This window comes from Jaculus jaculus, chromosome 2, assembly GCF_020740685.1.
Source record: "Jaculus jaculus isolate mJacJac1 chromosome 2, mJacJac1.mat.Y.cur, whole genome shotgun sequence".
In the NCBI taxonomy this organism is placed as follows: domain Eukaryota; kingdom Metazoa; phylum Chordata; class Mammalia; order Rodentia; family Dipodidae; genus Jaculus; species Jaculus jaculus.
Window position 1 is genome coordinate 2,699,784 of NC_059103.1, and position 23,680 is coordinate 2,723,463.

The 23,680-nt window shown below is 51.5% G+C and overlaps 1 protein-coding gene across 1 annotated transcript in view; it reads left to right on the forward strand.

The window, feature by feature from the left end:
- Positions 1-23,680, forward strand: part of Sdk1 (sidekick cell adhesion molecule 1) — a 1,082,085-nt gene that overhangs the window by 992,371 nt on the left and 66,034 nt on the right. The window contains exons 33-36 of the mRNA XM_045142963.1: positions 1,757-1,892; positions 3,044-3,103; positions 4,455-4,556; positions 23,293-23,408. Of these exons, the coding sequence (XP_044998898.1) occupies positions 1,757-1,892; positions 3,044-3,103; positions 4,455-4,556; positions 23,293-23,408 (414 nt within the window). The remainder of the gene's footprint in view (positions 1-1,756; positions 1,893-3,043; positions 3,104-4,454; positions 4,557-23,292; positions 23,409-23,680) is intronic.

The window sequence follows — 23,680 nt, forward strand, 5'->3', positions numbered from 1 at the left end:
GCCAGGAACGGGAGCTCACACCATGTTATCTACCCTGCCATGCCCACCTCCCACCAGCATGAGTGAGGACAGAGCCAAGTCTCAGCAGGGCTGCCTAGTGTTATCTGAGAGGCCATGAGCCACTGAGAGGGGCATGTCTCTCTGCCTCTTTGTCAGGAGCTCAGGAGAGGAAAGTCAGAGTTCCCAGTGTCTTGGGAGTCCCTGCTGTCCCTCATTTGACAAAGAGATCTTCAGTGATGCATTTCATACCCACTGCCTCAACAGGACCTTCGCATGGCTTTCCAGTGAGCTTCGAAGCTCTGTGTTCTGGCCGGTTTCCAGAGTTAGATTGTGTTTAGGTCATAGAATTTTCTGGAGACTATATCTAGCCAGATTCCCATCAGATAGGATAGCCCAGGAGTTCATAGGTAGGTCAGAGCCAAAACTAAAATCCAGAGCCTGGGTCATTCACATGGGGAACAAGATAGAACCTACACAGGTCTGGCCCAGGCCCTGGGACTGGACCTGCCAGCCTGGCTGCCTGCACTGTCCCTTGCCCACCTCCTTCAGCCACCCTGACACACTCTGCTCCTCCTCCTCCCAGGGCAGCTCACAGCCATTCCTCTGTCACTTATTCTCCCGCTTGCCCTGGCCAGTGGAGGCTTCCTTCCAAAGTCCTAAGGCCCCTGCTCACCCACGCCCATGATACTTGCTGCAGCCTTCATTGAGATCTCACAGTGCCAAGGGGAAGGAGGTGGCCAAGCTGTGGCTGGCCCCTGAGCGCCAAGCACAGGGTCTCCTGCCTCTCCACCGTTCTTTCACCCACATAGGTGCACAGAAGATAAATGGGTGCAGGTATGCAGGAAGCCAACACACCCCTGGCCCTCAGGACCGCCCTCGCCTCCCTCAGTAGCCCAGACCCAGCACCCACCCTGAGGGGACCACACCTGTGCAGTGGCCTGCAGTGCCGGTGGAGGTGGATGGAGACACTGCAACTTTTGGGGCTGCTTAGCAGACAGGGCATCTGAGGACAGCACATTCTTCACCACACAGGGCACCTTTAGGTAAAACTTAGAAGGCGTATGGAGAAAAAGGCCTTTATCTCATACATATTGACTAACTTTTGCATCTGTTGTACTACATGTGTGTTGTGTGTGTGTGTGTGTGTGTCAGTGTGCATTCCCGGGTATGCACATGCGTGTGGAAGTCAGAAGACAGCCTCCCGAATCATTGCTCAGGCACACTGTCCATGGCCTTTCTAGAGACACAGTCTCTCAGCAGCCTGGAAGTCACCAATGAAGCTGGACTGTCTGGCCTTTGACCTCACTAGGTGAAAGTGCTTGCCATGCATACACACGGGCCTGACTTTGATCTCCAGAACCTACGTGAGATGGCGGGTGTGGTGGTGTGTGATTACAATCTCAACACTGGGGAGGCAGAGACAGGAGGACCCCTGGGGCTCCCTAGCTAGCCAATCTAGCCTAATTAGTGAGCCAATGAGAGACCCTGTCTCAAAAACAAGATGGATGCCATTCCTGAAGACAACACAGGAGGTTATCCTCTGGTCTCCATACTCACACATGTGTATATATATCCACGCATGTGTCAACACCTACACCCACACACACACACACACACACACATGTGTATGCATGCACACATTTAAAAAGTGGACCTCCTCATAGTTGGCTAGTCGAATGAAAGCAGTGGCCACCAAGCCTCCACACAGGTTCTTTGGTGGCAACCGGGTATGACTGAGCACGTACTGTCTTTACAGCCTCCTCGGGATGAGAGCCTGAATGGCCTTCTGCAGGGCTATAGGATCTACTACCGTGAGCTGGAGTCCGAGGCGGGCACGGGCCCCGAGGCCAAGATGCTCAAGAGCCCCTCTGCCTTACGCGCTGAGCTGACAGGTGAGCGATGTCCCTCTGACCTGCGGCGGTGGACCCGGAGCTCTGAGCTAAGGGCGTAGGTACCAGGCTTCCAGAGGTGCACTGCAGCGGGCGTACGGGGATGGCTCTGGGGCCTGCAGGGAGGCCCGTGCAGCACTTCCTGTACAAAGCCAGGCTCTAAACTGTCACCCTGGGCTGACCTCTGCCAGGTTGGTACCCACCATAGCTGGCCTTGCTCTGGCAGTAACCCAGAGGCAGCTTCTGGAGAGCCTGCTCCAAGCCACCTACTCCTCGCTGGAAGGAACATGACAGACCAGATTCCTTGCCAGGGACAGGTGGGACAGCCCTGGGCCAACACCTTTCCACCTGTCCATCCCCAGGCCACGAGACAACCTGGAGCTCGCTCGCCTAACACACAGCAGGCTCCCCCTGCCCTGTCCTCGCCACCAGAGCCCACGTGCACACAGTTGCACCCCACCCATGTACACAAAGTTGATCCTGGGGCATACTGCGACTGACGATGGCTCCCCGGTGACCCTTACGTGTCTGCTTCACTCAGGGCATGCTGGGACCTGTCACGTAGGAGCTGGGGGGGGGGGAGGCTCGGTGAAGGAGGTCCTGATGAATATTCATGAAAGGGAATCGCTCAGTGGTCGCCCACACTCTTACCACTCTTTGAAGGGACGCCATTGACATCCCTTTGCTGAAGACCCCGAGATTAGCATCTTCCTGGGGTTTGTAGTCAAATCAAAGCATTATAAAATAGAGACACCCTATGATGAAACTTGGGTATGCACACCTGATCCTTGGGACCTTATCTGGGGACCTTCTAGTTTCCACAAACCCAGAGCCTGACAGGTGGACGAGTGTCAGTCAGCTGACAGCCGTGCCTTCCAGCAGTGTCTGGGAAAAACCCACGTGCCTGTCTTCCCTGGTGCTGCCTTGCACTCTAGCTGCCCAGGCCACCTGTCTCGGCCTGGGTATCTCACAGGAAGCATGGTGACCTTCCAGTACTGATGGGGAGCATGGAGGCGACACCATGGTCTCTGCATCCCCTGAAGGTGCCCTGTGAGAACCCAGGCGGTATCCGAGTGATGTCGCGCCATGCCTCATTTCTGCAGTAACGGTTTCCCTGCACGCTAACTGCCTTTCTGCTTTACTCACCCTAATAGCCCAAAGCAGCTTCAAGACCGTGAACAGCAGCTCCACATTAACGACGTATGAATTAACACGTAAGTGCTCGCTGCCTCCAGTGAGAGGCCTACGTGACCGACACGATGGTACATCACAGCCTTATCGCACACTGGCCAATCAGTCCCTCAGTGGCCCAAGTCAAACCAGCCTGGATTGATGACTGTAGTCTCTGAGCTCCCCTTCTCACATGCTGCATGTCAGCATGCTTATACAGTAGGGCCCAGGCAAAGAAACTTCTAGAAGCAGAGGCTGGACTGACAGGGTTCATAGTACTAGCTGGTCTCCAAGTCTGGGATGGGAAGGCGTCAGATTGGGAAAAAAAGAAAAAAAATCTCTCAAATGACTGCCTTTGACCTTTCGTTTTTATTCTTCTAATTGTGAGAAAAGATGAATAACAAAGTTTACCATGTTTTCTTTTTATGTGTGGCTATGTTTGTGTGGTGGGTACTTATGGGTGCATGCAGGTGCCTATGTGTCTGGGCACACATGTATGCATGTGTGTGGAGACCAGAAGTCAATGTCAGTGTCTTCCTTAATCACTCCATTTTAAGGAGCCATGTTAGCCAAGTGCACAAGGGGGCGCATGCATCTGAAGTTCGTTTGCAGTGGCTTGAGGCCCTAGCGCGCCCATTCTCTCTCTCTCCCCCTCTTTCTCCCTCTCAAATAAATAAATAAATAAAATATATTTTTTAAAAAGAGATGACCTTAAGCTTCTGATCCTTCTGCTTCCACCACCCTTCTTGCTTTCTTTTTTAAGTTAATTAATTAATTTATTTATTTTTGAGGCAGGGTCTCACTCTAGTTCAGGCTGACCTGGAGCTCACTCTGCACTGCTAGGCTGGCCTCAAACTCACAGCAGTCCTCCTGCCTCTGCCTCCCCAGTGTGGGGATTAAAGGTGTGCACCACCATGCCCAGCCTGCCTCTACCTTCTAATTCTGAGATTATAGGCATGTGCTACCACGCCCCATTTATGTGCTGTTGCTGATCAAACCCAGGGCCTCTTGCGTGCTCAGGCAAGCACTTTACCAACTGAGCCACACCCCCTAATTTTTGCTTTTGAAGGCCTTCCTCCCTCTGCTGGCTCTTTTTAGGAGCACCCCCAGGCAAAGGCAGGCCTGTTTGTGGTCATAATCAATTCCCGACCAAAAGCACTGGTGTTGCCTTCCACCTGGGGTCAGGCGGGAAGTCTTTCTCATCTAATTGACAATAACCACAGCAGGTGGGATGCTCCCCACAACTGGAGGAAGGTGTTGTCCCACACCTCCACGTAGGATCTTCATTATCTCCCCAGAGCCCCCATTCCTATGGTGTGGCTCAGAGAGGGAACCTCGTAAGACAGAAGCGCTGGTCCTGCTGTTGGCTGACTGCCGTCTCCTTTGACCTTGTAGATCTGAAGAAATACCGGCGCTACGAAGTGATCATGACAGCCTATAACATCATTGGGGAGAGCCCAGCCAGCGCGCCTGTGGAGGTCTTCGTGGGTGAGGCCGGTAAGCTTCAAGTGTCTTCCAGCCCACGGCCAGCAAGGGCCACAGGGGATCAATAGGAATGGCTATGTTGCCCACATCGCAAATGCCATGCTTTGGTCTTGTCCCCACATAGCTTGCTGGTGAGGTGTGGGTGGGGGGTTGCCATGACTCTAGCTAGAAAGCCTGGTCCAGCCGAGCCCTGGGCTTTCCTGTCTGTCCAGTGGATGGTCATACCTTCTTGCCTTTGAGACTGATGAAAGGTCTTGTTCAGAACCTAGAGCCATTAGTGTGACTTTGTGATGTCATTAACTCAAGAGGGATCTCTGTGTATGGCATGGAAAATTTTCCCGACTTTAGAGGTAAAAATGTGTTACTTCATTCACCCACACACACCCTCCCTCCCAAAGCTTCCAAGATGCCCCTGATATCCTGGAACCCATTCTCCAGGTCTCCAAAAGCCACATGGATCTTTGCTTCTGTCCCTTTAGAGATATGGCCTGGGACATTTAGTAATAGAATGGCCTGTGTTCCATCCAGCACCTTGTCAACCTGTGCACTCCTAAAATACTAGCACTAGGAAGGTAGAGGCAGAAGCTTCAGGAGTTCAAGACCATCCTTGGCTATACAGACAGACAGACAGGCAGACAAATGACAGATAGGGTAAACTTCCAGGGTTGATTCGGTGTCCCTTCAGTGGGGCAAATGCCCAGTGAGGTGTAAAGTTGTGTTAGACCCCAGGGCACCTCTGCGCACCCCCCCACTGGCTGAGGGTTCTGCCATCAGGCTGTGTTAATGATCCCTAGTGCAGTATCTCAAGCCAGCAGGCACAGCTGGAGAAGGGTGACCTTCAGTCTCAGGACAGCGAGATTCCTGAGAACAGAGCCCGGCCTGGAAGCGATGCTAAGCAGCTGAGTTGGATCAGACTGCTGGATGGGAGATAGAAATGCACCAGTGACCTCTGGTGATTTGGAGTTCACTGTCGTAAACCAGCCCCAAAACTGAGGGCATAGCTGAACTGGAGTTTTCTGGAATGTTCCAGCAGTATTTGCATACAAGCAAGGCTGAAGGAATAGGTCCTCAGAAGCATGCATTATCTTTTGCCTCTCCTCAAAAACTGGTCCTAGAAGCCACCCAGAGCACCCATGGCTGGGGTAGGCAGCCAGGAGGTGCGAGCTGGCCACAGAAAAGCCTCCAAGGATGAGGGGACTCTTGCAATGTTTACCTCAAGTGGGGCCACTGAAGGTGTTGTGCTGTCCTGATATCCACGTAGCTGGCCACCAAGGAGGGGATAAGGAAGGGATTGTCCATGACCGGCCTGAAGGTGGCAGACATGGACACTGGGGAGCCCTGTCTGCAATCAGCCTGTGCCCCGGGCTGGACAGCCTGAGACACAGGGTCTCAGGAAATAAAATCACAGTGGCCCAAGTTTTGCTCCCTGCCCTGGATGCATTCACAAACTGGGACTTGTTCCAAGCATCACAGATGAGTTGGAAATGGAGGGCTTGGGGCCTTTTGCACAAACAGATTTGGTTGTGGTTTACTAAGGACACTTGTCTGGGTGTTAGCCCTGCCTTCTATGGGTCATGTGACCATAAACCAGCCACTTAACCATCCTGAGCGCCAGCCTCAAGGTGTGGTCAAGGTGCAGTGAGGGAAATCTGTGAGCCACAGAGAGGAGACTCAGGTTGACATCTCAACTAGGCCACTAATGCGTCTGTCCTGCCCACAACATGACTTCCCAGAATGTGCCCCACCTGGGGTAAGCACCCTCTATGTTTTGTGAGGGCACAAATGCCACCTGTGTGAGTTGCTCAGAGAGACTGACCTCAGCTATGGAGCGGTGCCTGAGTCCACTCTAGCTCAAATGCGTGGCCCTATTAGCTTTGGGGAGGAAGCTGGTTTGTAGGGGCTTTTTCATGGAGGTTGATTTCTGAGCACAGACATTACAAATCGCTAAGAACCATCCATCAGTCAAGATCCCATGTGCAGGCGGGTGAGGGGGGGGACGAGGCTGGCAGAACCCCGATGCAAACAAGCCCCCGACCTGAGAGAACCGCATAGAAGCCCATCCCATTTGCTCATTTCTGTTAGAATTGCAATGCCCAGCTGAGCCATGTGTGAGAGTGTGTCCATCTCTGTCTTAGGGGTTCAAGGGCATGGCTGGCATTGGCTGGCTCTGGTGAGGGCCTCAGCAATGATGTCACCATGCTGGGAGCAGGTGCAGAAGGCGAGGTCACAGGGAGAGACGGGAAGACGGAGCAGCCGGACCATCCAGCTTGCTGTTTTATTATTTCGTTTTACGATAGGGTAGGCCACACTGGCCTCGAATTGGCTGTCTAGCTGAGGATGGTTTCAATCCTCTGATCCTCTTGCCTCTACCTCCCAAGTGCTGGGATTACGATCCTGCGTCCGCGCTCCCGGTTTACAGGGGTGCTGGGGTGGACCCCAGGGCTTTGTGCATGTGGCCAAGCCCTGTACTGACTGAGCCACATCCCCAGCCTCTCTCAATAACTAATAGTAGCACCAACCTCCCTAATCCCATCCAAGGGTCCCGTCCCCAAGACCTCTTCACTGCCACCAAGCTTCCAACACGTGAACCTTTGTGGCCACGGACTCGAACCACAGACAAAACATGAGACTCCTGAAACAGAAGCGCCAAAGACCAGCTTCGGGCCACAGCCACATCCAGCACCCTAGCAAGCCATTCCCACACTGCCTCTTACCTCCCCCTTGGCTCCCCACGGGCTCCTCTGTTGGGGAGGCGCATGCTCAGGAGCCCCTGTAGCTCCTGGCCATAGACTAAACATCCCCTCTTCCTGCATCGCCTGCTGTGGAAATCCTCTGGCCCGTAGCGGCGCACCATTCAAAAGCAACCACTCTGGCAAGTGGCCTGAAGTTTCCCAAGCCAGGGGTGATGTCATCACCTGTCCTTACATGAGCCAGGATCTCTTACTGATACGAGAGCTTGCTGTTTTTCACAATCAGTCACAGATGGTTTGTTGGTCTCTGCTCCCCTGGAGTTGCAGGCACATGTGGCCACACCCAGCTGCTTATGTGGGATCCAGAGATACGATCGTTGGCAGCTTCCAGCCACCTCAGGCCCTCATGTTCACATAGGAAGCACACTAAACCCCTTAGCCGTCTCTTCAGCCCTCTTCTGAACTTCTGTGGCTTCATGTTGTGTGCATGTGTGTGTGTGTGTTGTTTATGTGTCTGCAGGAGCATGTGTGTGCCCATGTGTGCAGAGGCCAGGAGACAACTGTGGGTACGGTTCCTCAGGCACTGTCCACCTTGCTTCTAGTCAGGGTCTCTCACTGGCCTGGAAGTCACCAAGTTGGCTAGACTGAATGGCCAGTGTCCACCTCTGCAGCGCTGGGATTACACTCAGGTCCTTACGCTTTCAAAGCAAGCATGTTACAAATGGAGTCATCTCTCCCGGCTCTGGCTTCTCATTTTGCTATTAAAGTCTGTAGTTCATGGTCTGGGGAGGTTGCTCAGTGGTTAAGGCACTTACTGTGCAAGCCTGATGACCTACGTTTGGATCCCCCAAGCCCACCCAGACACAGGTGGTGCGTGTATCTGCCCAGTGTGGCTACAGCAATGAGGAGAGACTCCTGAAGCTTACAGGACAGTGGTCGGTGTTCACAGCAGCAAACAAGAGAGACCCTCTCCCAAGTAAGGTGGGAAGTGATGATTGACACCCTGAGGCTGTCTTCTGACCTCCAGTGTGTGTCGTGGTGTATGAATGCCCACACACACGCACGCACGCGCACACACACACTGTGGTTTATTTTTGGCATGTGATATAAAGTAAGTTTCTAAATAGTTTCCCCTACCTATCCAACATTATCAATATAGCCAACATCAGTTGATTCATTCTTTTTTATTTTTTTGTTTATTTTTATTTATTTACTTGAGAGAGAGAATGGGTGGGCCAGGGCCTCCAGCCACTGAAAACGAACTCCAGACACGTGTGCCCCCTTGTGCATCTGGCTAATGTGGGTCCTGGGGAATCGAGCCTTGAACTGAGGTCCTTAGGCTTCATAGGCAAGCACTTAACTGCTAAGCCATCTCTCCAGCCCAGTTGATTCTTTCTTGGTAACGAATTTCAATCATAATTTAATTCTTACATACACAGACTAGACTGTTGAGGGCTCTCCTGGCTCTGTAAACATCTCTCTGCCCAGTGTCCTGGCACTGCCAAACCTTGCGTGTGTACCACACCATCACACATGGCTCATTTTCAGTAATGCTGTCTTACTCTTTTGTTTTCCAAAAGTTCTCAGCCATCCAATAAGCTTTATTGTCATTTTGACAAGTGCTCAAAAAAGAAAAAAAGGAAAATGCTGGGATTTTGATGGAAAGGGAATTGAATTCCCAGCTGATGAAGGAATTCCTAACGCCTTCACTCTGTTCCTACTTCCTCTGCAGGGGTTGGCCCGAGTTTCCTCTCCCACCCCACGGTGGGGCTGGCAGTACTCTCATTCCCCTCTGCTCAATGCTTCTGTAGTCCTTGCCAGCAGGATTCCTATGCACGAGGCTGGGTGACTTGTCCCTGCTCCCAGCTGCTGAAACTGAGGCTGAAGCTTGCACGGCTATTGAACACATTCACTATTAGTCTAGTAAAAAGAGTGACCTTAGGGGCTGGAGAGATGGCTTAGCGGTTCAGCGCTTGCCTGTGAAGCCTAAGGACCCCAGTTCGAGGCTCGATTCCCCAAGACCCACATAAGCCAGATGCACAAGGGGGCGCACGCATCTGAAGTTCATTTGCAGGAGCTGGAGGCCCTGGCGTGCCCATTCTCTATCTATCTGCCTCTTTCTTTCTGTGTCTGTCTGTCGCTCTCAAATGAATAAATAACATTTAAAAAAAAGAGTGACCTTGAAGCTGGGGCTGAGTGGTTGCACACATACTTAGAACACCCAAGGCTTTAGGGTCCTAGCACCAATTTTCTAAAAAGCAACCTGAGTGGCTCGAAAGGGACTTGCCTTGCTCCTCTATCCGAAGGGGACTGGCTACCGCAAGCTGAGTGACAGCCGAAGGTCTGTTGCTTTGGTCTCTGGCACTAGAAACGTTCCCCCAAAAAGAAAAGAAACGGACACTCATGCACTAGGTGTTTTCTGGCGCAGTCGCTGCAGGCAGTGTTTGGATGGCTTTTGGAGAACATGTTGGTTTGGAAGACAGGAATTACCTTGAAATTATTGGTTCATTATTTTTGTTTGTTTGTTTTTTCAAGGTAGGGTTTCACTCTAGCCCAGGCTGACCTAGAATTCACTATGGAGTCTCAGGGTGGCCTCGAACTCACAGTGATTCTCCTACCCCGGCCTCCCGAGGGCCGGGATTAAAGGCGTGCGCCACCACAACCGGCTCCTTGTTATTTTTAAAACAATGGAAAACTTACTATAGAAAGACTGGCGATGCAGCCCCGTTGGGACAGAGCTTGCCTAGCATGTACAAAGTCCTGGGCTTGATCCCCAGCACCTCATTCATTGGGCACAGTGCATAGACTGGTAATTCTAGCGAGATTGCAGGTAAAGACTGGAGGATCGGGAATTCAAGGTCATCCTTGGCTATATAGCATGTCCCAATTCAACCTGAGCTACAGGAGACCCTGTCTCAGACAAAGCAACGCAAAGTCTCACTGAAGAACTAGGGCTACCTTTCCTATGGAGTTGCCTGTTGTTAATTACTGTAGGATAGAATGAGAGGGAAAATAACCAAGCTTCTAGCTGTTTTAGCTCCCCCTAGTGACAAATAAAGCTGGTCCTAGAGCCCATTAAGTGAAATTAAAAGGACTCGGCACTGTGCTGGTGAGAAGATGTATTTGTAATGGAGAGGAAGTGGCACTTGCTTGTGGGTAATTAATGCAGTTGTCCCATGCTTCCCAGGACGGAGCCATCTTGTCGCCACAGTGCTCATGGGCAGCCATTAACCAAGTGCGCAGCTGTGACATCATGAGGGCCCGCAGACAGCCCCTACCACTTCAGTGACTACCCAGTCTTGCCTTCCCTGGGAACACAGGCTGAGCCTCCACTCGGAGCCCGCTGTCTCCCACACATGGGTGCCACAATCTCCCTTGACCACGGAGAGGATCATCAACATCTGTCACAAGTCTGAGGGCAGAAGTTTCCAGGGAGGCCAAGCAGAGGTGGGGAAGGTGGGGCCGTGTGGGACAGGATGATGGATTCCCAAGATGTAGCCCTGGTCCACTGAGTAGATGTGGCCCTGAGAGAAGGGAGAAGAAAGGAGACGATGCTGGCAGTGTTTCATGAATGCCACCTTGTGCGGTCATACCCACAGGCACCATCTCCACACTTTTGTTTCTTCCTGCTCCCCCCCCCCTCGCTGTGATCCCTCCATCAATAAGGCAACAACTAAATACATGCCTGAAACCTACTCAGGGGAGCCTCTCCTGCCACATCTACTCACCGTGAACATCACCCTGGCCCCCAAAGCAGGGCCACACTTTCATGTTTCACACGTCGCACGCTACACCCATGAACTGGGTTACCACCATTCCTGACAGACATGGTACCCAGGAAATGCTGGTGCATACATGACATATTTAATAGCCCTAGTTTCATAAATGTTGAAAGGTTATGGGGACTATTTTAAGGCTTCTATTTGATCTGGAAAGAACCCTGGTTAGCATAGTCCTGAGTGCAAGTATGTGGCTGGAAGTCCTGGGAAAGTCTTTGGTTTGCTACATCATGAATCCATGGAGTCTTCTGTGAGGTTCGCCTGCTCAGAAACCTTCTAGGAAGCTAGTGTGAGTGAGGAAACCCTGTGAGAAGAGAAAGACTGTTGGCCTGGGAGAATTCTGGATTTCAAGGTCTTCCAGGCTCTAGCCTTACAGGGTGGGCCTTCCGCATGTTACAGAGCTCAGGGTGGCCTGGAGTGTGGCTGACCTGTACTGGGCATGAAGAGAAGACACAGGACCATTTGTCTCTCTCTCCAGTGTGACCTACCAGGCTGCCCCCTCTCAGGTCTAACACCCCACACGGGAATGGAATTCACACCCAACATTGTCATTACCAGGGTGTCCAGTGACCCCAGTGTCACCCTAATGCAAGCAAATAGGGCCACCCCCCTTTCTCTACTTCCCCACCAGGCCTCAGTATTTCCTAGTGTAATCAAATATCCAGCGTCATTCAGCTTCCCATGGAGGTATCTCTTTTTAAGTTGTTATTACTACTACTACTACTACTACTACTAAATTTTTTAATGCTAGAGATGGAAACCAAGTCTTAAATATGTTAAGCAATGCTTTACCATTGAGCCACGCCCCAGCCCCTCACTGGGGGATTCTAGGCAGGAGCTCTACCACTGAGCCACACCCCCAGCCCCTCACTGGGAGATTCTAGGCAGGAGCTCCACCATTGAGCCACGCCCCCAGCCCCTCACTGGGGGATTCCAGGCAGGAGCTCTATCACTGAGCCACGCCCCTAGCCCCTCACTGGAGGATTCTAGACAGGCGCTCTACCACTGAGCCATGCCCCAGCCCCTCACTGGGGGATTCTAGGCAGGAGCTCTGCCACTGAGCCACACCCCCAGCCCCTCACTGGAGGATTCTAGACAGGAGCTCTATCACTGAGCCACACCCCCAGCCCCTCACTGGGAGACTCTAGGCAGGAGCTCTACCACTGAGCCACACCCCAGCCCTTCACTGGGGGATTCTAGACAGGAGCTCTATCACTGAGCCACGCCCCCAGCCCCTCACTGGGGATTCTAGGCAGGAGCTCTACCACTGAGCCACACCCCAGCCCCTCACTGGGGGATTCTAGACAGGAGCTCTATCACTGAGCCACACCCCAGCCCCTCACTGGGAGATTCTAGGCAGGAGCTCTGCCACTGAGCCACACCCCCAGCCTCTCACTGGGGGATTCTAGGCAGGAGCTTTACCACTGAGCCATGCCCCCAGCCTCTCACTGGGGGATTCTAGGCAGGAGCTCTACCACTGAGCCATGCCCCCAGCTCCTCACTGGGGGATACTAGGCAGGAGCTCTGCCACTGAGCCACACCCTCAGCCCCTCACTGGGGGATTCCAGGCAGGAGCTCTATCACTGAGCCACGCCCCTAGCCCCTCACTGGAGGATTCTAGGCAGGAGCTCTACCACTGAGCCACACCCCCAGCCCTATGTCTGCTCATACAGGCTTCAGTTTCCTCCTCTAGTCCTCAATTTAAGAGCTTCAGCCCTCAATTCTGATGACATCACGCTGTGGGCCAATTAGCTCCTGAGCTCTGTAAAATCACCAGTCCTCACTTTCCATCTATACACCCTATTTTCTCTCTCTTTTCTTCAATCAGAATCTACACATTTGGCCCAAGAACCAAAGTGCATATCCCGAGTCTGTCAGGCTTCATCAGAACACAGTCTCACCACCTGTCGTACAGGGTTAGGCAATCAGGACTGAGCTGTTTTGTCAAAGAAAGGTAGAAAGGAATAGCTGTCTATAGCCCTCAACACTTAAACTATTCCCTGCATCTTTAGAGAAAAAGTTTCTACCTCCAGCCCCAGAAAAGCAGCCTGACATGAGAGGCAGGCAGATATCTACGTTCAAATTTCCCTGGTTCTGGAGCAAGTGACTCAATTCCTTTTCCAAGTTGCAAAACCTTTCTTCATCTGCTGAGGTGATGATGACTCAGGAGGTTAAAGCCTATGCCACATAAGCAAGAGGACCCAAGTGTGGACCCCCAACACCCACAGACAAGACACAAGCTGGGCATGGTGGCATACACCTATGATCCCAGGGCAGGGAGATGGAGACAGGAGGCTCCCTGGAGCTCTGTGGCTGTCTAGTCTAGCCACATCGTTCTCAAAAAGTAAGGTGGAGACAGATTGAGGACGAAGCCCACTGTCTGGCCTACACACACACACACACACACACATACACACACACATTGCATACACACAAACATACTAAGAAACATTTCTTCAATAGCCTGCCTTTTGTGAACACAAGCTGTGTAGGATGCTTGATTAATTGATTAATTAGACCAGGAATCCTGTTGCATGGTGCACTGCTTATAGGCAATCAGGGTCTGTGAGGACCTGGGTCCTGCTGTGATAGGGAATTCACTCCACAGGGAAAGAAATAAAAACAAAACAAAACAAAACAAAGAAAACCTCTGCATGAACAGCCAAGCAGGTTTGAGTGGCTTTTAGCTTGGCATATCTAACAGCAGGTGGTAACACTGATTGAACAGGGTAAGGAACTTAAGCCCCAGGTCCTGATACCGGAGAACAAAGGTCATTACTGAAAGAAATCAGGCTAGATTTATAATCAGCAGAGTGAAGGGTTCTGAGCTAACCCTTACCAAGGAAATGTCTGTGAGCGGCTGGGTATGAAGACTCATGCCTCCAACCCCAGTATTTAGGAGGCTGAGACAGGAGGATCACAAGTCCAAGAGAACCTGAGCTACATTGTGACTGTCTCAAAAAAAAAAAATAAAAAATAAAAAAATAAAGGATAAAGACAGAGAAAGGAAGGAAGAAAAAGAAAGATAAGGGGGAATGAAGGAAAGAGATGGCGGGAGGACAAAGGAAGGGAGGAAGAGAAAGAAAACAATGACATATCTAGGTCTCTAGGGCTGGGCTGGGGAGGTGACTGACCTGAGTTTCAAGTCCCAGCCCCCACAGAAAAGCCAGGCATAGTGGTGCATACCTGTAATCGCGGTGCTAGGGAGGCAGAGACAGGTGGATCCCAGGAACTTACTGGTTAAGTACTCCAGCCTAATTGGTGAGCTCTAAGTTCAGTGCAAGAGACCCTGTCTACAGAAATAAGGTGAAAAATGATTTTGGAAGCCCCCCCCCAACACTTCATGTCAACCTCTAGCTTCCACATACATATGCCCGCACATGCATGTGCATCCACCCACACACATACACATGCAAAACTTGCAATGTCTTTAAGAAAAATACATTTCTGTGCCTTAAAACAGAGACTTTCTAGTCTTGACCTTGCTTTCCTACCGAAGCTGTGCTTTGTAAAACTCCCCCCGTTTCTCAGCAGGGCAGCGCTCACCGTGGGGGCCGTGGCAGGGAGAGTGCCCGCTGTCGGCACTGTGGTTTGGGTGTGATGTGTGCCTCGAGGACCCCCCGGGGGCTGGGAGCTTGGTGCTCAGCGTGGTGATTAGGAGGTGAGCCCTTTAAGAAGCAGGATCTAGCGGGAGGTGCTTTTAGGTGTCTCTCTGCTTCCCGCCTCCCTGTGTGGTCTCTTATTCCAGCGCGTGCATGCTCCCACCGCTGCTAAGGTTGCAGCTGAGGCGGGGCTGCCCTTCCTTGCCAGACTCTGCCCCATGTTGCTCAATGGCGCCCCCTTTTTGTTATAAAGTAAGGCTGCCTCAGACATTTCACGGTGGCCGTGCAAAGCGGAAGGATGGCCCTCTGCTGCTCCTTCACCCGGAGGATCCTGCTGTCTGCCCCGCATGTGCTCAGCCAGACCCGGAGGAGCCCTGGGCGCCTCCTGCCTGCGCTCTGCCTTTGTCCGACACCACAGGCCCTCAGCCCCTGTACTGTTCCCGCACAGTCGCTCTCACCAACACAGCTGCTAACAAGAGGGCCAGCCACTGGGGCTGCGGAGGAGGCTCGGGCTTAGCAGCTCTCCTGCGCAAGCTTGGCGAGCAGAATCTGGACGCCCAGAACCCTCCTTGGGCCAGATAGACGCAAACAGAACATGTGTCTGTAATCCCAATTCGTCCATGGCAATGGGAGGCAGAGTCAGGAGAATGCTGAAGCTCACAGGCCGGCGGCTAGTCTCAAACGAGTAGAGGATGAGGACTGGCCCCCTGATGTTGTCCTCTGACCTCCACACGTGCACCGTGGCAGGCACGCGCACACATGCACGCGCACGTGTGCACACTGAGGCCAGCCGCTGATTCCGATACGCTCTTGAGCTAAGTATACAGTCACGTCTGGATGTGTTGTTCCTGGGTTCATACGCCTGCCCAGACATGAAGGCTTTGTGTGCCGCGCCTCTGCCTTCTGGCTTGCTGCTGCCCTGCACCGAGTCACCGCACTCCAGTTCTGGTTTGGACTTGCCTCTCGCTGAGTTGACGCTGTCTGTTCCGTTGAGACCTCCCCTGCGCATGAAGCAGGTAGCGTCAGCCGTGTACTTACCCAGGCCAGGGCCGTGTGTCCGGCCAGTTCTACTCACGAAGCAGGTGTGTCGGCAAAGCTTGCCGACAAAGGAGATCAAAGAGCTCTGCTTCCTGTTGACTGCTGCAGGGAGCTAGAGTGTTGGACCAGGAAAAGTGTTGATTTATCAAAGCAAGTGGCAAATGGGGGATTGTTTTTTATTCTGTCAGCTTTATTTCCAAACAGAAATCCCTAAATAAAGTCAATTTGCATTACATACTACATTTTTAAAACATCTTTTTAAAAAATATTTTTTGTTGTTTTTGTTTTTATTTATTTGAGAGAGACAGAGAGGGACAGAAAGAGGCAGATAGAGAGAGGGAGAGAGAATGGGCACGCCAGGGCCTCCAGCCACTGCAAACGAACTCCAGATGCATGCGCCCCCTTGTGCATCTGGCTAACGTGGGTCCTGGGGAGTCAAGCCTCAAACCGGGGTCCTTAGGCTTCACAGGCAAGCGCTTAATCTCTAAGCCATCTCTCCAGCCCTTTAAAACATCTTTTAAGAACTCATATAAAGAAACACTTCTTTCAGTGCTTAGCCGTTAAGACGCTTGCCTACAAAGTCTAAGGACCCAAGTTTGATTTCCCAGTACCCATGTAAGCCAGATGCACAAGGTGGTGGGTGAATGCATCTGGAGTTTGTTTACAGTAGTGGCTGGAGGCCCTGGCATGCCCATTTTCTCTATATATATCTGCCTCTTCCTCTCTGTTTCTCTCAAATAAATGAATAAACACTTTTTTTTAAAGAAACAATCATTTCAGTATAAAGTTTTAAGAATGATCTTCAGGGCTGGAGAGATGGCTTAACACTTAAGGTACTTGCCTGTGAAGCCTAAGGACTCATGTTCAGCTCTCCAAGTCCCACGTAAGCCAGATGCACAAGATGACGCAAGTGCACAAGTGCACAAGGTCACACATGTGCTCAAGGTGGCGCACACATCTGGAGTTTGATTTCCGTGCCTGGAGGACCTGGCATGCCAATTCGCCCCTCCCCCTCTCTCATTAAAAAAACATGGGAAAAATGTGATCTTCAGTTATCAGTAAAATCCTGCTGCTCCTCTGGACTGGGGAGACAGCTAGCCAAGTACTTGCTTTGCAAGCAGGAAGATCTGGGTTTGGATCCCTAGCACTTCAAGAAAGCCAGACATGGTAGTGTGTGCCAGTAACCCCAATGCTAGTAAAGCAGAGATGGGGGACATCCCTACTACTTTCTAGCCAGCTTGGCTACCCTAATTGGTGAGCTCTGGGTTCAGTGAGAGACCATGCCTCGAAAGATAAGATGGGCAGTGACAGAGGAAGACATTGGATATCCACCTCTGGCTTCCACACGGATGTGCACAAGCACCCACACGCATGCCAAAAAGAATCCTGCTTTACACAAATCATAAACTACTGGCTCACATAGCCTGAATCCACAAACCTAATATGGTTTACCGTGGTCTAATGTGGCTCCAGCAGAAGAAGCAGATGCCCACCATGACTGGGAGGGATTTAGCAACAGGAGGGAGGCCCAGGGGTCTGGGATGGCCCCAGCATTACTAGGTATTCCCTAAGGGTCGCCCTAGTAGTAGGGGATGCTCCAAGTGGCCTTTAGTGGCCTTAACAATAGTAGGTGCTTAGAGAAGCCTGATGTGGCCACATACTAGCCAGGGCTCTCTAGAGGAACAGAACCGATGGGATGAATACGTATTATAAAAAGGACTCACTGGATATGGTCACAGGATGTGAGCTTGGCAGCCCAACAACAACTGTCTGCAGGCTTCAGGGTCAAGGAATCCAATAGTTGCTTGGCCCACAAGGCTGAATGACTCAACAGTCCCAATTTGGCACTGAGGACCTGCATTGCTACCGGCCTTCAGTCCACATTGGAAAGCTGATGAGTGTCAGTTCCAGTGTCCACAAAGGATTGCCACAACTGGGTGGATGAACGCACAAGTGATAGCAAGGGTGCCCGGGTAGAGATTACACCCCAGCAAGTACTACGGGCAGCCAGGCAAAGAGAGCATCTATCTATCTATCTATCTATCTATCTATCTATCTATCTATCTATCCATACATCCATACATATAGATTATATATTTGTATATATTATGTATATTTATATATTACATATATTTATATATATTACTATATATATAGTCCATGACCAGAAGAGCTGACCACAGTTAATCCTGCCTGGAAACCCCCTCACAGACCCGCCCAAGAGGCCTGTCTCTTACTTGGTTCCTGATCTGATCAAGTTGACAACGGGATGTAACCATCACAGTGGCCCTATCAATAGTAGACACCCAGTGTAGCCTAGGGTGGTCCTAGCAGTGCTGGGTGCTCCAAATGGCCTTGGTGGCCTTTACAATAGTAGGTGTTTAGTGTGGCCCAAAGTGCCCCCCCAGCATGGTTTAAGGTGGTCCTAGCAATAGTGGACACGTAGTGTGGTCAAAGGTAACACTAGCAATTATAGGTCTCTGGCATGAGCTAGGGTGCTAGCAATATTGGACGCCCCATGTGGCTTGGGGTGGCACTCGCAGCCTCCTGTGAGACTCAGACACCTGCTACGCCTCTCTCAACACACGCTTTCCATCCCCTCCAGCAGTGTCAGGGCTCCCCCAGCCTGTGCCCCATGTTGAACCTCCCCCACCCTTTAAGAGCCAGTCTTGATGCCCTGTTCTGAGATGCAAGCGTGCCCTAGCCAGCAGTGGTTTCTCTTGGCCCTTCGACCGCCCCTCTCCTTCTCTCCTGTGATAATGCTCACCACGGTTTCTCCCTCTTGTGCTGTCTTTTACTCTTCCTATTCACCCACCCCACGGCCCTGAGCCAAGGGCCCGGCTCCCCCGCAGGAAGATTCTCTAGCATTGTTGGACGGCAGCAACAACAGACTTAAGTCTCAGTGGCTCTGGCACCCGCAGTCAACTCCCCCACACTGCCTGCCCCGAGGCCTCGTCTTCCTGCTGCGCGTTCTCTTCAAGGCCCTGCTCGGGACCAGCCATTCCCGGGAACACAGGGCCGGCCTCTTCTAACCCTCTAGAAGCTTCTAATGCGAGACGGCCCCATCCCTGCTGCCTCTGTATTACTTCTGGCCCTGTACCAGATGGACCAGAGGGCAGGGGGCCTGCCTCACACACTACATTAGCTACTTGCCCCATTGTGGTAACAACATCCTGGAGGAAAGCACCCTAAGGGAGGAAGGGTATATTTTGGCTCCCTTTCGGAGGGGACATAGGCCACCATGGTAGGGGAGACCTCACAGCCGTGGTCAGCGAGCAGGGGAAAATGAGTGCTGACGCCCAGCTCACTTCCCCGTCTTCATATAGTCTGGGACCCCAGTCCACGAGATGGTGCTGCCCACAGTTAGGGAGGGTCTCCCCGCCTCAGTTAACCCAGTCTAGCAGCTCCCTTACCGACGTGCTCTGCGGCCCGACTCCTACATGATTCTAGATCCCGTCAAGCTGGCAGTCAACGCTAACCCTCAGAGGCGTGCTCCAGGTCAGACAGGACAGACACCTCCCAGCACACAGCAGTGACATTTTGAACAAGAGCACCCAGGACTGAATGCACACGCATCCCTCTCCCTGCGGAGTTAGTTTCCACAGCTCCAAGAGTTCCGCCCTCTGGAGTCTCCACTGCCCTAGCAAGGACTGGGTGTAGCCACCCTTCCCTCCCCCTCACCGGCAGAAAGCCAGAAGCAGCTGGCAGTAGTATCCAGCTCGCACGTCCTGTGTACTTAGCTATGACAAGGATTTTTCCTCTTGCACGTGGGCTCATGTGTGTATGCTGGTGCATGCGTCTCAAATAAAATAAAATAAAATAAGGTGGAGAGTAACTGAGGAAGACACCTGACATTGACCTCTGACCTTGGCATACTTACACACACGTGCACATGCACCAGCATGCACAAGCCCACGTGCAAGAAGAAGAAGAAAAAAAAAAAACTTCCCATCAGGCTGGAGACACTGTAACAATCAGAAGCCCCCCCCCCAAAAAAAAATCTCAAAGCCAGTAACATTTGGCTCTGTGTTTATATCTGTTGCTCTCTGCCCTGACTCATCAAACTAAATAAATAATAAATACAATAAAACTCTCCCGTTACCTGCAGTGTTTTCATGGCAGAAAGCGCCAGGATGCAGCATAGCTGGCAGGTTTGTGGGAACATCTCGTCTGGGGTCTTCATCTAGCAGGTCCACCCAGCCAAGAAGCCTGGTGGGTCCTTGGGTGATGGGGTCGCTTGGAATGTTTGGAGCCGCCAGCTCCTGCAGACAGCACCTGAGCACAGGGTTGTGCTGGCTTGGCGCTTGGTCAGGTTTGGGAAAAGCCAACCTTGAAGTTGTTGAAGACATGGGGTCTTAACCAACTACCCGGGCAATGGCTGCCCTCAGTTCTATCTTTCACATTTTAATTGTACCACTGTAATTTTGCAATACAGCTGCCGATGGCAAACATACAGAAGACATTAACTTTATTTATGTTTTGGATTATTAATGTGGCTGTTAAAATTCCTCCAGTTAGTTTTGATTGAATTGTTTTTTTGTGTGATTCTGTTGTTTAATGGAGCGGTAAATAAGAATTTCTGATAATGAGGCAGAGCATCTGTCTCAACAACCTGGTGTGGGTTATTAACATTTTCATTAGCGGCAGGGTGGGCAGCAATAATCCAGAAGCCACACAGTTAGAACAAAATAAATAGTTGGTGTCAGGCTGAGCGGGTGTTAATTACTATTTTATTCTATGTTGGGATGGGGAAAAGCAGAAAGGAGGCTGGGGGAAGGGGCAACTCGTGGCTCATGAGATCATTCTGTCCCCAAAAGAGCCTGGATTCCAGGCTCTGTTCTCGGAGAGGGAACACTTTGTGGCTTCCATTCATGGCTTAGGGACAAAAAAAAAAAAAAAAAAAAAAAAAAAGAATGGATCAAAAGGCACCAGGCCCCTTGTGACGGTAGCCAACTGCTAAGAGGATGAGGCAGGAAGATCCAAGTTCAAGGCCAACCTTCAGGGTTGGGGAGGTTGCTCAGTAGGTAACATACTGGCCTGGCCATACAAGCATGGGGATCTGAGTTCAGATCCCCAGCACCCACATAAAATCCAGGTGCAGTAGCTGTGTGTGCCTATGACCCTAGCACTGGAGAGGTGAAGGCAGGAGGCTCCCTGGGGCTTGCTGGCTAGCTAGTCTAGCTGACCCAGTGATTCCTAGGTTCAACGTGAGACCCGGTCTCAAAAAATAAGGTGGAGAATAACTGAGGAAAATGCCCGGCATTCATCTCTGGCTTCCACATTCACGTATACACATACACTCACAGGTGTGCACGTACCCGCGCACATGTGCACACACAACCACTACTATACACACACACACACAGATACACAAACACACAAAGGCAGCCAGCTCAAAAGCCTGCAGGCCAGTGCTATAGGAGGGGGAGGTAGCTTCACTGGCCTCTCTGGGTAACTCCCCAGAGTCCAGCTGGGCCCAGATTTCCATGGGGAGCATGCAAGTGGGAGGCAAAAGTAGCTCCCAGAAGTCAGCGCAGACTGTCATGAGAAAGTTCCTGGCACAGACTTTGTGAGGCTGGCTGATGGAGAGGGCGTCGACGAGGTCCAGCACACAGAAGCGCCTGCTCTCCGCGTTGCTCACGGCTACCTGAAGGCCACGAGGCAAAGGACACAGCCATGGTCATCCTCATTGGTCAGCTTGGAGTGTGTGTGTGTGTGTGTGTGTGTGTGTGTGTGTGTCCACAGGATGTTGTGGTACGTGTGCACTGAATGCATGTGTGTACACACTCTTGTCCAGTGCCCATGAGTGAGGGGACATCCAGTGTCTCCCTCCATAGCTCTGTCTCCTGTCTTATTTGGACCGAGTCTCTCGCTGAACCTGGAGCTGCCCCTGCTGTTGTTGTTATTGTTGTTCTTGACTGGCTGACCTCCCCCCAACTGGCCTGGGCCTCCACCCCTCTCAGAGTTGCGTCCACCTAAGGGTGCTGGGAGTCAAACTCAGATCCTCGTGCTTGCTCAGCAACTATTCTTACCAGCGCCGCCATCTCCCCAACCCCCATCTTGTCTTTTACATGCACGATGTGCCTGTCGCGTGACAGAGCGCCCCCAGAAGGGTCTCCGGTGGGCAGCAAGGAGAGAGGAGCGCTGGCCTGTTTTTATGACTGAGCTGCATTCCAAGACACCCAAGTCCCCTTACGCCCAGAGGGGCAGCTGTCTCACACTGACTTCTTCTGGAAGCAGACTTTGCCAGGGGGGCGCCTGGACATTCCACAGCAAGGCAGACACCATTGTTTTTGTATCTTCCATCTGAAAAGTGTTTCTCCCAACCAGGGGTGCCACAGATGTTTTGTCAGAAGTGCCCGTTTCTATATCGCATTTGATTTTTGTTGTTGTTGTTTGGTTGTTTTCGTGTGTGTGTGTGTGTGTGTGTGTTTAATTTTGGAGAGAGAGACTGGGCGTGCCAGAACCTTCCACCTGCTGTGAACAAACTCCAGATGCATGCGCCCCCTTGTGCATATGTGCGACATTCCACGCTTGCATCTGCATTCCACGTTGAACCTGACTACATGGGACCTGCAGATTCGAACATGGGTCCTCAGGCTTCACAGGCAAGCACCCTAACCACTAGGCAATCTCTCTAGCACTTACATTTGTTTTTGACTACTACCCATGTCGCAGTAGAATCGGTTTTCTTTGTGTTTCTATCTCATTTTGTGGTTGTATTTTATTTTGTGCATGTACAAGAAAGCTCTTTGGGCAGGTTTGTAGCTTTCCTCATCATAAAAGAACTAAGAGGGCTGGAGAGACGACTTAGTGGATAAGGTGCTTGCCTGTGAAGCCTAAGGACCCATGTTTGACTGCCCAGATCCCACATAAGCCAGACGTACAAAGTGACATATATATGCCTGGAGCTGATTATAGTGGCTGAAGGCCCTGGTGTGTCAATTCTCTCTCTCACACTCTCTGTCTCACTCTCATTCTCTCTCATTAAAAATAAAATAAAATAAAGAATTAAGCTGGGCATGGTTGCACACTCCTTTAATCCCAGCACTTGGGAGGCAGAGGTAGGAGAATCACTATGAGTTTAAGGCCAGCCTGAGACTACATAGTGAATTCCAGGCCAGCTTGGGCTAGAATAAGACCCTACCTCAAAAACAGGCTGGAGACTCCATCAAAAAGAAGGGTGTGCTAGAGAAATAGATTACTGGTTAAGACACTTGCCTGCGAAGACTCAGAACTCATGTTCAAATTTCCAGGTCCCATGTAGCCAGACGCACAGTGACGCAAGCACGCAATGTCTACATGTGCACAAGGGGCACACTCATCTGGAGTTTGTTCACAGCAGGCTGAAGGTCATAGCGTGCCCATTCTCTCTCTTTCTCTCACACACATAAAATAAAAATAATTTAAAAAAAAACCATTAATCTGAAAGGGATTAAAAGAACAACAACTAAGAGCTGTGGGAACACAAAGCATGAAGCTGACCTGTGAGTGTGTCCAAAGCCTCTCAGAATGTAGTAGTGTTCCAGAGTCTTGCACACTAACCATCAGGGAGTTATGACCTATAGGTTGGGGTGGTCCCAGAAGGCTTCTGAAGAGACTTCCTCCTACTTACCTGCCTTTGCTGCTCTTTCCTCAGCTCCAGCAATGGCTCCACAGAACATCCAAGTGACCCCGCTCACAGCCAGCCAGCTGGAGGTCACGTGGGACCCACCGCCCCCAGAGAGCCAGAATGGGAACATCCAGGGCTATAAGGTAAGCTCTTGAGCATGGTCGGTCTCTTTCTTTCTCCCAGCTCTCTGTACCAGCATGGGGCCCCAAGGTCATTTGCCGCATGCTGGCTTCACTCCAGGATCACTCTTTCCCTGGCCATAGACACACTTACACACACACACAGCCTCAAAGCCGGGCCTGAGTGTGTGGTACAGGCCCATGCCAACTGCGACGTGGACTGTGCGCCCATCACAAAGCGTCCCGGGGGTGAGGGGAGGGTCCTGGGCTCCTCCAGAGGTGCTCAGGGGCTTGTC